Source organism: Myxocyprinus asiaticus, chromosome 34 (genome assembly GCF_019703515.2).
Source record: "Myxocyprinus asiaticus isolate MX2 ecotype Aquarium Trade chromosome 34, UBuf_Myxa_2, whole genome shotgun sequence".
Taxonomy (NCBI): domain Eukaryota; kingdom Metazoa; phylum Chordata; class Actinopteri; order Cypriniformes; family Catostomidae; genus Myxocyprinus; species Myxocyprinus asiaticus.
This window is the reverse complement of record NC_059377.1, coordinates 28,295,716-28,311,093: the sequence shown is the minus strand read 5'-3', so window position 1 is coordinate 28,311,093 and position 15,378 is coordinate 28,295,716. Positions and strand designations below refer to the sequence as shown.

The following is a 15,378-nucleotide window of genomic DNA, read 5'->3' as shown; positions in this document are numbered from 1 at the left end:
GGAACCTACAAAATATTAGGCAGGTGGTTTCAGTGTTGTGGCTGATCGGTGTATATACTGTGTGTGTGTGTGTGTGTGTGTGTGTGTGTGTGTGTGTGTGTATATAATTATTTTAATGAAACAATGTAATATTTATTTTATATTTTATCTTTATTGAATTACTGTTATTTGGTGGGATTTCACAGCTAATATTTATATATGCGATTAATTATGATTAATTAATCGGCATACCATGTAATTAAATCAATGAAAGCAATTTAATCGATTGACAGTCCTAATTGTTTTTTGGAGAAAGACATGTAGTACCAAGGGAGAACTACTATGATATATAAATACATAGCAGCTTAAATAATATAACATTTTTGTCACATTGCGGTAATGAGATTATAATATATATTATAATGACCACTTTGCGGTAATGAGAATTGGGGGATAAAATGTGCATAACCATCATGAAAATAATGTCATGGTGTAAAAAATCTTCATGGCCCTTAAATAGGCTTAATTTGTTATGTGCAAAATATAATTTCTTATTTGTTTCTTTTGATTTTGGAGTACAATAGGACCAGGGAATTTTCTTTTGTGAGAATCACTCTTCTAGAGAGCTTTTGATTGGACAAATATCTTTGTAGTGCAAGATGAGTCATCAATATTTTTGGTCCGTTCTCCCAGAAGAGAAAGACTACATTATAAATGTGTTTTCTCAAAAGTTGTCACCTTTTAGGAGTACGCTAGCATATAGATGGTTTCTAAGCTAATGGACGCATACTAAAAGCTACAGAAGTCTTTAGTTAATGGAACCTTTAAGGGTACGAGATATTGCCTTGTCTCATACGCAGTAACTGTGACTTGGCCCATAAATCAATTGACTTAAGACTCAAACTGATGAGGTACATACAGTGGCCCAGGGTTGCACAACACAACCACATTATCAAAGCAAATAAAAGCTGAAAGCACAACAGAGATAAGCTGCAGCACAATGGAAAAGCCATGGCACAGTGGAAATAAGCTAAAACACATTTTTTTAAGCTAAAAAAAATTAAGCCACCACACAACAAAATTAACATAAAATAAATATTTATGAAAATGCTGTACTTATTTGTCCTGAAGTGCTCTGGGCAATCAGTTTATATTCTAAGGGACATTTCTAGCATACATAAAGTCTCTTTTGTTTAAATTTCCACAATGGAAACCCATTACGTGTTTACCGTTTAACTTCTCTTGTGAGTGACTTACAGTTGGATGAGCAGCTCTCTTGTATTGAGTCAGACTGCCACACAACTTAAAATACAGTGTTTAAGTTTTTTTTTTAATTTTTTTAATCTATTTTCAGTTTCTTTTGTTGTGTTGTGGCTTAATTTCATTGTGTTTTGACTTATGTCCTGTTGTGCTGTGGCTTTTCTGTTGTGTTGAGGCTTAATTTGGTTGTGTTGTGGATTATCTCCATTAAGTTTTCATCTTTTATTTGCTTTGCTAATTTGGTTGTGTTGTCCACATAAGGGCCACCGTAGATACAGTACACTCTCTGGATTACTGGCATAATATCATACCTGAAATTCAAGTTTTTTATCCAAATGCATTTTCATCCCTTTTATCGTAGCTCAGGGACCATATGTCTGGCTATATCTACGGAGTTTTAACGAGACACACAATAGTCTTTTCTACAAGTGCTTTTTGCTATAATTTTTTCTCCATGTTTTATTTTTTCCCCCTTTGCATGATGATTTTTTTTTTTTTTTTTTAAAGAGTTGGTGGAATATTGGGTGTAGTGCAGATTGGTGTTCCCGGACGTCTGTACAGAGACAGATTTTGGCAGTCCACGCCTTCTTCAAAGGTCTTTGTTTTGCAGTGGCAGTGTTCAGTTTTTTGTCTTCTTCCTCTTCCACTTTGAGGATGGGAGGATATTAGTATGCTGTTCTACACACACTCACATACACACACACCCTGTGAAGAAAGCCTTGTCTTCTGGCAAGCCTGTTGATTTATTTCAGTCTCTAAGTATGTCTCCTCACTTCTTGTTTACATTAAAGGTTGAATCTCTTATGAGATGCTGCCTACTTTTCTCATTTTCTTGTTTGATATTCAACTATTCAATGTGGAATCTGTATTCTGATTTTGTTTTCTTTTCTCTTGTTGACAAGATGCTGCTTAAAGGAGCACTCAGTACCTTTTTTGTTTATGTCATCTTGGACTTGCAGTGAAATCTATCAGCGTGGATGCAGCATCATTTAAAATCAATAGTTTTCAGTTACAGATGCCATGGTAGAAATTCACTATTCACATGATTAATTTAATCAATGAGTGAAAGTGTCCAATAACAGGGCAGTTACTGAGATTAAGCGAGTAGTATTTGGCTGGTCATGCGATTCTAATATGGCAGCCCCCCTGAAGGGACCCTCTCCATGTAGAATAAACTGCTTTTATTATTTTATTTATATATTTATTTATTTTTTCCTTTTTCACCCAATTTGGAATTCTCAATTCCCAATGCGCTTTTAAGTCCTCGTGGTCACGTAGTGATTCGCCTCAATCCGGGTGGCGGAGGACGAATCTCAGTTGCCTCCGCATCTGAGACCGTCATCTCAGCGCATCTTATCACATGGCTTTTTGAGCACGTTGCCACGGAGACATATCACTTGTGGAGGCTTCACGCCATCCGGCGCGGCATCCATGCTCAACTCACCACGCGCCCCACCAAGAACGAACCACATTATAGCGACCATGAGGAGGTCACCCCATGTGACTCTAACCTCCCTAGCAACCGGGCTGGAGTCACTCAGCACGCCCTGGGATTCAACTAGCGAACTCCAGGGGTGGTAGCCAGCGTCTTTTACCACTGAGCTACCCAGGCCCCACAATAAACTGCTTTTATAAGGTTACTGATATGACTGGTGCCCTCATCTCATGTTGAGTGGTCATGATTTTATATAAATATTTCAAAATGATAATTTATCTATTTAGGAGAAAAACTTTTTTAATAAAGAAAAAAAAATACAGACTGCACCTTTAAGAAAAACTCAAAAGATGAGATAATCAAAAAAGAGAGAGGCAAGGATGAGGCGGGAACTGTCTACATAAACATTAATGCCAAACTCAACTTAAAACAACATAAAACATAAGACACACAAACACAGCAGCTGCGTGCATCTCTCCCTCTCGAACTGGCATCTCTGGCTCCACTTTATGTTGCTCTCCTGCTGATCAGCTGACTCAGCGCCGGAGAGGAGAGAGAGAAAAACTTGCTCGCCTGGTCCTTAACCACTCCTCCGCCCTCTGGTGGACGACAGCTCACTCCTCCCCTAGCGGATGGCAGCGAGTCCTCCGACCCCTGGCGGATGGAACGGCTCCTCCCCTTCTCGGCAGACGGCAACGGTTCCTCTGACTCTCGGCGGCCGGCAGCAACCCCTTTGTCTCCAGGCAGACGACCGCGGCTGCTCCTATGGCGGACGGCAGCAGCGAGGAATCCGCAACAGCTCAACCCTCCTCCTTCCCGGGTTTCGGCACCAGTGTAATGGGTTCAGGATGGGCAAGGAGGAGGCAGGAACCAGCAGAACAGTCAACATAAACTTTAATGCCAAACTCAATTTAAAACAACATAAACATAAGACACAAACACACAGGGGCCACGTGCGTCTCTCTCTCTCTCGAACTGCCATTTCCGGCTCCCCTTTAGCTCACTCTCCCGCTGATCAGCTGACTCGGCGCCGGCCGTGCACCCTCACGGCCCGGCCATGCCCTCCTCCTCGTTACAGAGATTGTGGTTGCCATTAAAATAACCTTCTTCATTTGTGTATGATCTGCAGGGATGTGATGTTTTTGCCACTGGACAGCAGTATTAGTAATAATAATAATAATTAGGTTTTAATGCCAACGGTGACAGGGAATGCATAGCATATGATGCCAAAAATGAAAATGTGTGTTAAGGTAGTTTGTTGTTGTTTTGTTTATTTTTCTGAGGATAAAACACATTAATATGCATATTGGCATTCAGTAAGGGCCTTGACGCTTGTAGTTTTTGTTTGTTTGTTTTCTTTCTTTCTTTCATCCATCCTTTTGTCCATTCTTTTGTCCGTTCTTTATTTTGTCCATCCTTTTGCCTGTTTCTTTCTTTCTTTCTTTCTTTCTTTCTTTCTTTCTTTCTTTCATGCTCTCTTTTTTTCCTCATGACTATTTTTATTTTAAGAATAGGGCTGTTGTGCCTGCTGTTTTTGTTTGATTGCTTCTTTTCTTTTCTTTCTGTCTTTCATTCTTTCTTTCTTTTGGATAATGCACAATAATATGGGTATTGGCATTCAGTAATGGCCCAAACATTGTTTAATGCCATACAGACAGAACTGCGATGCCATTTCTGACTGCTTGTTGCATACTCACAGTCAGTTATTCGTTTAACAAAAGGCAGCTATTCTTTTTCTCTGTTTCTATGGAAATATCTGCATGCTTGATAAGCTGTTCCAGATTGCATGGGAGATTTTGCATGGGCATTTTGCAAATGTAAGGATCAGAACTATAGCCTGCGATGCATTTTAATTTAATTAAAAAGGAAGGTTGATAGAACTCTTATTTTATCTGTTGCTGTCGGGGATTTCACTTCATCAGCGTAATTGTAAATTAGAATTTCTTTACTCCCTTATTTCAAGGAACAGAAATCAAATTTTGGTCTTATGGTATTGAGAAATGTCCCGCAACAGCCGAAGAAAAATAGAGCACTTGCATGAAATTGACTTGGTGTCACAGCTTGGTAGTTATCTTGTTTTAGAAGCAATTATATCTTTGCCGTGTTTGAGCCAGGGGTCAAATTAATGACACACAGCTACATAGTACATATGTGAAAGTGTATAACTCAAAGTGGATGGTGGATATGAGAAATGTGGGGTGAGGAGGGAGACTGACTCATAGTCCAGTTCCTCCTCTTGACATTTCGTCTTAACGATAATTAATTGCTCTGTCTATCTAGCATCTCGCATATGTGTTTTCCATAGACCCTCTGCATGCTTGAAACTCTGCTTCACTGACAGTAATGTGATTTATTCCTAATGTTACAAACAAGATTAAACTCTTTGGGAAAACGGATCAGGGTCCTCTGAGTCCTTTCATTACAGCAAAAGTCTGCGGCGGTGACTTCATAAAAGATGGGTGGAATAATAAAGGGGGCAGCACAAGGTGGGATTTGTGGAATTGCTGGGGGAACACTTTTATGACAACTCACTTTTAGACGTGACCGCACACACATGGAATGCTTGACGGATCCGAGTTGTGGCTAATTGCCATGTGTGCTGTTGAATATACCATTGTTAGGGTGGAAAGGGAGGCCTGTTTCGTTTTAAAGTGACTTTTTTGTTCTTTTTGGTTTTTGGATGCATTCTTAGTCTTTTTGTAGCCCCATATTGGCAAATCCTGGGAACATGCAAGCTAAAACAGTCATAAATGAAGTTCTTTAAAGGGATAGTACACCCAAAAAGGAAAATTCATGATTTACTTACCCTTGTGTCATTCCAAGCCCATATGACTTTCTTTTGTATGTGGAACACAATATGCAGTGTTAGGCAGAATGTTAGCCTCAGTCACCATTCACTTTCAGTCTGAAATCCTTCCTCACATCTCCCCTTGTGTTCCACAGAAGAAAGTTAATTTTTACTTTTGAAAGAACAATCTCTTTAATCTGCTGTTTTAGTTCAGTAAAGTTTAGCACTGCTGCTGTGATCCTACCAGTAACTCTTTTAGAAATTCATCCCTCAACAATGTCACGCAAAAAGCAATTAGAGTGTATATATTCTTTCTTTTTTCCTGTCTATTGCTTCAATTTATGATGCATTAAATAAAGGATGCAAAATGAGTCCCATCATTTCAGATCACAAGGAACTCAATATTCCGCCTGGCTGATCCGGAGTGTGTGTGTGTGCTTGTGCAAGTGTTTTAGTATTTACGCGATTCCGTATGCGCGTGTGTATAGGAGTTGTTATTTAAGACTTTATTCAGATCCACCCCCAGTGGATTGAAAGCACAGGCCTAAATTATGACTGGCGGTTTTGGTAATGTATTTTTAATAAACAGACTCTCTGGGCGGAGAGCTCAGAGTGACCCAGGCTGCAGCACTCCATGGGGTCCTCCAGCTGTGTGTGTGTGTGTGTGTGTGTGTGTGTGTTTGAATTTCAGCTCCCATCTGATTCTCCTGGGACTGCAAGGTAGAAGGGATCACAGCTAAACTCACAATGATAGAGTGAGACAGGACGCATGTCTGGGACCAGAATAAAATAGCGATTGGCTGACTTGAATTATTGTTCTAGGGTTGTCACGATACCATGATTTCAGTAGTTGATACCAATACCAGTGAAATCTGTTGAAGTTAAGTGATTGAAGCCTGATGTTGCGCTGTGCTGTATCCGTGTTCGCCCGTCATCAGGGCTGCGAGCTCTGGTTACAGAATAGTGCAGAGCCTTACATGCGCGATTAAATCTGGCTTCCCTCGATATCATGGCGCATGCAACACATTTAAATTCTACATGAGAATTTTCTACTTTAAAGCACTATGGAGCAATTCAACAATTCAAAAGGCTAAACGGCCTTGATATTCTGAACAGCGCTGACGAGGGAAAGAGAAAACACCTGCCCTGCACCAAAATCAATTACAAGACTTTTCACATCTACACATAAACACCCTTACTAACATTTATCACATTAAACTGTAACACAGTTGTTCAATACAACTGTGGAAGTTTAAAAAAACAAAAAAACAAAACAAAAAAAACACGGATAGCACATACTCTCCTGTCGTTGGTATATAAGTATTTTGGATTGAAAGACTTGCTTGATAGTTGAGTAGAGATGACAAACTGTCATTGTAGTGTTTATCTTATTCCACAAGGTAATGAGCTGTCATCAAACGATTTATGATCACATGTATGTGACTTTTTTTATTATTTATTTTTCTGTATAATTTTTCTAAACAACTGAAGTACCTTATTTTGTTGTGGATGTCCCAATCTGGATACTTGATTTGCACTTTTCAGAGAGCTCAATAAAATATTCAAATTATATTTTGGTTGCTTTTCTGTTAAAATATAATTGATTGTGTAAAATACAGCACATAATATCATAATGGTTGTTTCCCTCCCAAAACCCTGTAAAACCCATACCCAAACTACCTTAGTTACGGGCCCGCTGGCTTGAATTTTTCATTTCGAAGTAGGAAGTATAATGGCAAAATCGCTGTTGTGTTCAAGGCATTTCACACTTGAATACTTCCATCGAAAGCATCAGTCGGATATGAAGAAAGTGGCTGGAGTTTATTAATATTTTTTTAATGCAGTTATTTTTCAGAGATGTCTTGGAATGTACAGCATGAGAAAGTGTTCTTTATTCTTTATATTTAGTGTATTGTGATAAAAAAATATTGCTTGTTTCTTATTCATCTGCATTGGACTTGCACAACAGCTCCAACCTCATCTTAAGCAAAGACCGCGATGTGCTATGTGCATTTGTGGGCTGGTTATGTATTCATTTTGTCAGCAAGATCATTATTCTCAAGTCAGTGGAAAAGCTGAGATCGGTTCTCCGTTTTTCCAGTAACTGGCTCTGGCATGAGCACCGCGGTGGAATGGTGTGTGTGTGTGTGTGGCTGTAAACTAATACCTATTGGCTATTTTTATTAAAAGAGACGAGCTGTTCGACATGTCCCGCTCTACTTCCTCTTTCAGCAGGAAATCATCAAAACACCAAATAAAACTGCGTTCGTCAAGGCACCTCACTACGACTTTTAAATATTGCTTCAAGATTTTTTTAAAGTGATTGTGCAAATACATAGTAATGAAGAAAAAAATATAAAATTCATAATAAATAAAGAGCAGATGGTGTTTTAATTTTTTTAAAATATTGTTTTCTGATTGATATAATATAACAGATGATGGTAGGTCTTTTTATATCACAAGGCCTAATACACGGCCCTTGTGTTTATTCATTCAGAAACAGTTGTGTTTACAACTCACACTCACAAATACACATGAGCATTTGAAAGCAGCTGTCTGTAAATTAGACAGTGTGCAGGAACTTAATTGAGTGTCGTTACATTTTTTTTATTAGTGTTGACTTGGTATAAAATACCGGTAATTATAGCATCGGTAGCTAGTTGATTTTGTTAAGTCAAACTAAAACATAGCATGCATTTTATGGGTGATGCAGGATGTACAATGAAACTTTAAGGAAACGTTCACCAAAAAATGAAAAAAATTTCAGGATTTACTCACCCTCATGTTGTTCCAAACCTGTATGACTGACTTCCGTGGAAAAGGAGATGTTAGGCAGAATGTTAGAGATTGATAGCCTCTATCACTGTTCACTTTTATTACATCCTTTTTCTTTACAATGAAGGTGAATGAGGCTGTAATTCTGCCTAATATCTCCTTTTGCGTTCCAAATTCGAAATAAATTTATACAGGTTTGGAACAAAATGAGGCTGAGTAAATGATGACAGAATTTTCATTTTTGGGCTAAACTCTTTAATCTCTTCAACCTTTGCATGCACAGTTTCAGGATTAGACAGCACGGAAGTTTGAATTAAACCTTGCTTCGTAGAGTACCCTCTGGATCCTATAAGAGACTGTTGCTTACTTCTATCATCAAATCCAGGTGGACTGCCCCATCTGCATCGCATCTTGTTTAACAATACAGGAATTGCTCATAGCATTAAAAGGGAGCGGTTTTATCATCTTCCCAGCGTGTGTTTGTATTTGTGTGGGTGTGTTTTTTAAGCAGACCCATTAGGCAGTAATCTCTTACTATGCAGCACCTCTACATTACCTTCGGCAGACACTCTTATCCAAACCAACTCTAATGAATGCAAACACAAGCACATGTAGAAGTAAACTTTTAGATTTACTTCCAACACAGAGCTGAAAGGCCCTTCAGGGTCTAACTTTAACCACCTGGTCATCGTCTGGACTCCACAGACACACCGCCTGGTGGGGACGACTTACTCTCTTCCTGCCATGAGTTAAAACTACAATTAAAATTTCATCTAGCTGACCAGACCAGGCCAGGCTTATTGAGGAAATCCCCTTTATTTGTTGTTGTGTGTGAAACAAGATTTCCTAAATGAGTTTGACAATGAAGATGACATATTTGGAGTCACATTGCCTCTTCACAAATGAGGCCCTGTGTGAATGTGGCCACCCTTTGTGATTTCAGAAAGACAGGCCAAGAGGAAAATGGTGCTGTCATTCACATCGATCTGCCTGTGTGACATAAATGTGTGTGTGTGTGTGTGTGTGTGTGTGTGTGTGTGTGTGTGTGTGTGTGTATGTGTGTATATATATATATATATATATATATATATATATACCGATCAGCCACAACATTAAAACCACCTGCCTAATATTGTGTAGGTCCCCCTCGTGCCGCCAAAGCAGCATCAACCCTGAGGCGCTATTCTGCTCACCACAATTGCCGAAATTGCCGCTCACTGGATGGTTTTTTTTGTTTGGTTTTTTTGGCACCATTCGTAGTAAATCCTAAATCCCAGGAGATCAGCAGTTAGAGAAATAATCAAACCAGCCCGTCTGATTAAGTTAGAAGTTTCCACACACACATTTCATAAAATGCTAATTATTTGTGTTTGAGCAGATAAATTGTTAATTGTCATAAAAACTGTCATGGTGTGTCACTGTTGTCATTAGAGCATTTTATTTCTCCGCATGAATGTTGCATCTCTGCATTGTCAATTGTGATCGTGTACATAATGTCTTTTTTATTTTATGTGTGTGTGAACTTCATAAATCACACAGAGCCTTTTTTCATCACCATATTAACATGACAGTGATGAAATATCTGTCAACAGGTAGATTTTCATCTCTTAAAGAATGTCAAAACATTATACGGCTGATTTAAATCATGTGGCAGATGAAAGAAATTGGCAGCATTTTGTTTATTCACTGCATTCTCCAAGACCCCACGGCATTCTTAACTTAGTAACACTTAGTTAACACACTCGTACAACATGTGAAAATTGTCGTTTTGCAAGCTCGTGTAGTAACACGCACATATCAAAGTTGAATATCTACGCCCCGTGATTGAGCTCTGGCTTCTGTCATTACATCGCATTAAGTGTTGTAAAGCACTCGAAGGGACAGACCTGTTCTATCTTCTCTGCTCTGAATGCAGACAGAGGCTGCTGTCTACATTCACCCCCTCCCACCAGCCCCCTCTACTTTTTTAATTAAGGAAATGGGTTGTCCCATCCTCTTTAAAAAGCATATTATACTTTATTAAGTAAGTTCTTGAGTAGGCACAATAACAAGGAGCAGTTTAATATAGGAAAAGAACAGAAGAGGGTGGAATGGAAAGTGAACTAGTGATTTGAATTGACTGCTACAGGAACGCAGCAAATGCCTGGGAGCCATAAAACCAAATTATTCTGTCTTTTTGATGGTAGATTGGAATGGTAATGTCTTCTTTCCCTGAAGTTTCAATGTAATTGCGCACCATCAGGTATTAAAAACTTTTTTGTCCTCCCACTCCATTCCATTTTATCCCCATGTTGGTAAAAAAAATTCCTAAATATCCTTCTCTAATGAAGCTAAATTTTAGTCTAAGAAAGAAAGAAAGAGAGTGAGAGAGAGGCTGCACGTAAAGTTTGTTGAATGAATAGCTAGCTAAAACAGGTTTTCTACAAGTCTTAAAGTCTTTAAAAGTCTTCATTTGTTTTTTGCTTTTGTTTTTTTTAATTGAGCCCTTAAAAAGTCTTAAATTGGAGCCAAAATTCTTAAATTCATAATGTAGTAGTTTTAAATGTTGTATGAGAGAATACAGCAGTTTTTATTGATTTCTCATTGGATTTAAGTAGCTTTATGGTGCAGTGTGTAATTTCTGCCCCATTAGCAGCAACAAACAAAACATACTTCTCTGATTAAACTATTCTTTTATCCTCAAAAAGAGAAACAGTGAAAGAAAAACGGCTAGTTCAGTAAATAAATATGAGATTTTTATGAGATTGTTTGGTGGCCAAATATGCTGTATAGATTTTTTGATTGAATCACCCTGATCCATAGTCTTTTTCTTTTGTGTGAAGTGATGATTACCATCTTGTTTTTTTTGTCATTCATTTTGATCAGTTAGCACGCCATGGGCTGTTCTTATTTTTACATCTGTGATTACATTTCTTGATATGATACAATGATTATATGCTGTTTATATGTTTAATGGAAGATTAAGAATGCAAGCTTTCAAAGCTTTCATCATTTGCATCACTTACTAGTCACTCTTGGTAAATTCTTCTTGAAGCACAAGCTCTTTTCGGAGGTAGTATAGCACAAACAAGTGCATTTCTCAATTGAATTTTAAACGGGTAGCACATCGACTGAAGTGTGTCAGAAGCTATGAAACCTCAGATTTGCAATGCGAGGATTGCAAGTTGGAGATGCTGGGAATGAAATGACAGGGCGTGGTTAGATTTGTGAAATGGTGGTTTAGATTATATTTTTTGTCAGCTTTTATTAACTTTGCTCTGGTTAAGGTGTGGTCCCCTGCAAAGCTTGAATTGCTTTATTTAATATACATTTGCTTTGTAGACTAAATGAGGAAATTGCTCTCGATGGTCTGTCGAAATAATACAGACCCCTGTTTTGTTAGCAAAATCATGAGAAACGGTAATTGCCTGTGTGCAACAGATACACAAACATACACGCACACACTGTGCAACCAACTACTAAATACAAAATGATGTTTAGTTACATACTGATAAATCTGTTGTATAACTTCAGTTAGTTTAGTTTATGCCAAAGAAAAACCACGTTAATGGGATATTATAAGTGCAGTTTTATTTCCTGTCTTGAATGAACAAACACGTATGACCTCATTGAGCACTAATGGTAATTTCTTGGCATGAATCACTTTATAAATTCCAAAATGTTTTCTCTCTCCCTATCATCTTTAATTTTGTTAACAGATTTAAATGTGTGTCCCTAGGCCACATCAGTGACATAAGTGCACAGATTTTATTCATTAAAATATCATCAACAAAGGCCGGCGCCGATATAAGAACCTCATTGCTGTTTATGGCTCGAGCTGGAAGACTAGACCTGTTTCTAGGGCTTTTCGTCTTCTGAAAATGATTTTTGAAAATCAAAGAACAATTTAGAAGTTCTTATACAGAGCAGAATAGGCAGCATTGGCTCTAGAAATGTTTTTAACATGTGAGCAGACTGTACCACATGCTGAGTGTGTTACTTGACTAATGACAAGTCACTAACAGTGGTCTTTTCTGTTGGGTTCCAGATATGGTGCGGAAAAAGAATCCCCCTTTGAGAAGCTTTGGCGGTGAGGAAGAGGAGGGTGAGGTGGTGGCTGCCGAGGCCACGGGCCCAGAAAACGGAAACACAGGGAGCCAGGCCTCTGAGCCCGATAGGCCGATGGGTGAAGAGCAGGAAGAGCCGTCCTCCCCTGGCCCCATCAAACCCGACAGGCCTGACTTGCATTACTCCATCCACAAAGAGGCTGCCAACGCAGTGTCCTACCCCAGCCTTGAGGGCTCTGATACCGGGTTGCTAGACTCCGCCACATCCATGATGCAGTCGGATCAAGACGAGGAAGGGGACCGAGCGCAGAGTGTGGCTAGAGAAATTGAGGATGACCGGAATGGTCTAAGGCCTATCACCCGGTCAGGCTGCGTCATTGTACAAAGCTGCACCAGTAATGGAGATGAGAGGGACTCCACCCACAGCCCACCAGCTTTGTTAGGCTTTGACAGCCCTCGTGGAGCTGGTGTAGAAGGCTCCAAAGTCCCACCTGTTACACTTCATCCACAGAGGCACATAGGGGGAGTAGAGGAGGCCCCTAGTCCTCTGGGAGCTGAGACAGGAGCTCCCCCACCCTCCTCACCCAAACTGCAGGACTTTAAGTGCAACATTTGTGGGTATGGTTACTATGGCAATGACCCCACAGACCTGATCAAACACTTTCGTAAGTACCATCTTGGCCTGCACAACCGGACACGTCAGGACGCAGAGTTGGACAATAAGATCCTGGCACTACACAACATGGTGCAGTTCACAGCCCAGACACAGACCAAAGACTCAGCGCGGCCCCTCGGCCAGTCAGCTCAGAGCGGCTCTGCAGCAGAAGCACGGTCACCCGGTTCCTCTGTGCTTAACGGTACCTATGACATACAGGTAATCACAGGCCAATCTCATATGCTGTGTTCCAAAACCTAGTGATTGACCTATTATAGTCGCGCTCCTAATACGAAAGCTGTTCCAAAAGACACACTGAATCAGTATTTTTGTTTTGTTTTCCAGTAAAATTATCTAAACATCCTTGAAACAAAATAAATTTTCTTGAGAAGAAAAATGACAAAAGATATTACATCTTGTTTTCAGAGTAATCTAACATAATTTAGTGAGGTTAACACTTTAAACAAGAATATTTTATGGAACACTACAAAACTCTGTTTAAGAAAATTATTTTTTTACAGTTTAAACTAGGGCTGGGGTATTGATACAGATTTCCCGATTCAATTCGATTTTGATTCACAAGCTTTCGATTCTGATTTCGATTCAACATTGATTCATATGGGTATATTTCAGTTATGTCCCTTTTGCTTACATATGAAAAATATTCTCTCCCAGCTAATGCTGTTAATTATACAGAGGACCTTCTAATTTAGGTACATTATGAAAATATTCATTTTACTAATTACATTTTATTAGTTTATAATCATTTTGGTCACACTTTGGCTTTTTTTAAATGAACAAATCCATGTATTCAATCAATAAATAAGATATTGTATTTCATATATTATTTTTTGTTACATGTTTATTGTTTAATTGCATATTTTTACATTGATTTTTTTAACACATGCTAAAACTGGTAAGGTCTCTTTAACAAAACCAACATTTCTGTAAAGAGCGTCTGCAGATGAGCTCATAAATGGACCTTTTTACCCTATATTTGTGCATGCAATGTGTTTTATGCTCATTAGGGTATCATGCCAATTCCAGAAAGGTACACTTTCTTTAAGCCTGATAGGGCTGATTGTCAGCTTTAGTAACTTTCTCAATTTCAACTCAAGTTCAACATCAAACTCTATTGACTGTGCAGACAGTCACTTAGGTTCCATGTCAGTTAGGAAGCTGCCTTAAATTTACACCAAATGCTTACTTGTGTCCGTCTGCACTGTTTTTAAATCGTATTCCTATGTAAACCTGCGCTGTGTGAAGTTAAAGTGAAAAAGTACAAGTTATAAAGAAAGTCAAGTTTTTAAAGCATGTCTCGAGACTCCTATTATCTGTTTCACTGCATCTAACTGTTTTAGCTGCAAGTGTGCATTCATACTAAACAGCTCCTTAGAAGGTAGCTGCCTATGTGGGCAGTAGGCCGCGAAGCTCGCTAGGTTTTGGAACAGACGCAGTGTCAAACCCATGGGTTATTAAGGCTTAAAAATTATGTGTGCACTTGCAGATCTGAAACTAAAATGTATGTCACAGAATAAAACCACTAAAGAGATAGTAGCTAGACATAATGCATGCAAAGTCATGCACACTGAATTCACACAGTAAAATATTTGGGTGAATTAATCCAGAAATTTTTATTAAAATCTCTATTTGTTCAGAGTTAGCAATGCATGTGTTTTAAAATAACATCATGAATAAGCAATCAAACAGCTCAGTTGAAATTGAAATGCAAGCATCATTGGTCATATCACTTTGGTGATTTCTATCTCGTAATAACAAACAAACAAAATATGTGGGAGGAAATTAGTGTGGATTATGCCAGCACTCTGTATTTGGCTTTGTGCTGGGACACAACTTTTGGCTGATTTATTGAAGCACTACTTTAGTGTATCATGTTTAAATGGACTATTGTGAACGGTTACCTGGTTCGCACATGTGCATGTAGTCAATCAAATGAACAGTGCATGTGTTGGGCAGTTGGCAGAACTTAGAACTTAATGTGTTTTTTCTTCTAAAAACACTGTCCTCAGTCTTTCAATTCAACATCAGCACCTCTACATATTGTCATAATACCATATAAATTCTTAGGAAAAAAGTTTGAATAACGAGTCTGTTCAGAATTCGTTCCTATTGGAATTTTCCATGTAGTAATATCAACAACTGCGATTTCTCATTCTCCCAATGAAAAAAGGGGGGAAAAAGAGTGTAGGGAAGCCGACGAGGGGAGCCAGTAAAAATACAGGAGTCGATTTATTTTAAATGATGGGTAATGAACAGATGTCGTAGTCATTTATCTGCCCAAATTTCAGCGCGGTTTCACTCTTCACTTCAACAATGTCATGTTTACAGTTTGAGCGGCCTATTTAAGTTCAGTGTTTCTTCAAAATGAACCACGTTTGGAAGCTTTTAGCTTTAGCCAATGCGGGAATAATTTCCATTT

General features: G+C 38.7%; 1 protein-coding gene across 4 annotated transcripts in view; it reads left to right on the top strand.

Annotated features, from left to right (window-relative positions):
- Positions 1 to 15,378, top strand: part of LOC127425396 (zinc finger transcription factor Trps1-like) — a 158,933-nt gene that overhangs the window by 33,188 nt on the left and 110,367 nt on the right. For all 4 annotated transcript variants that reach the window (XM_051671379.1, XM_051671380.1, XM_051671381.1 and 1 more), the window contains one exon: positions 12,265 to 13,157. In XM_051671379.1, coding sequence (XP_051527339.1) covers positions 12,265 to 13,157 — 893 coding nt within the window. The remainder of the gene's footprint in view (positions 1 to 12,264; positions 13,158 to 15,378) is intronic.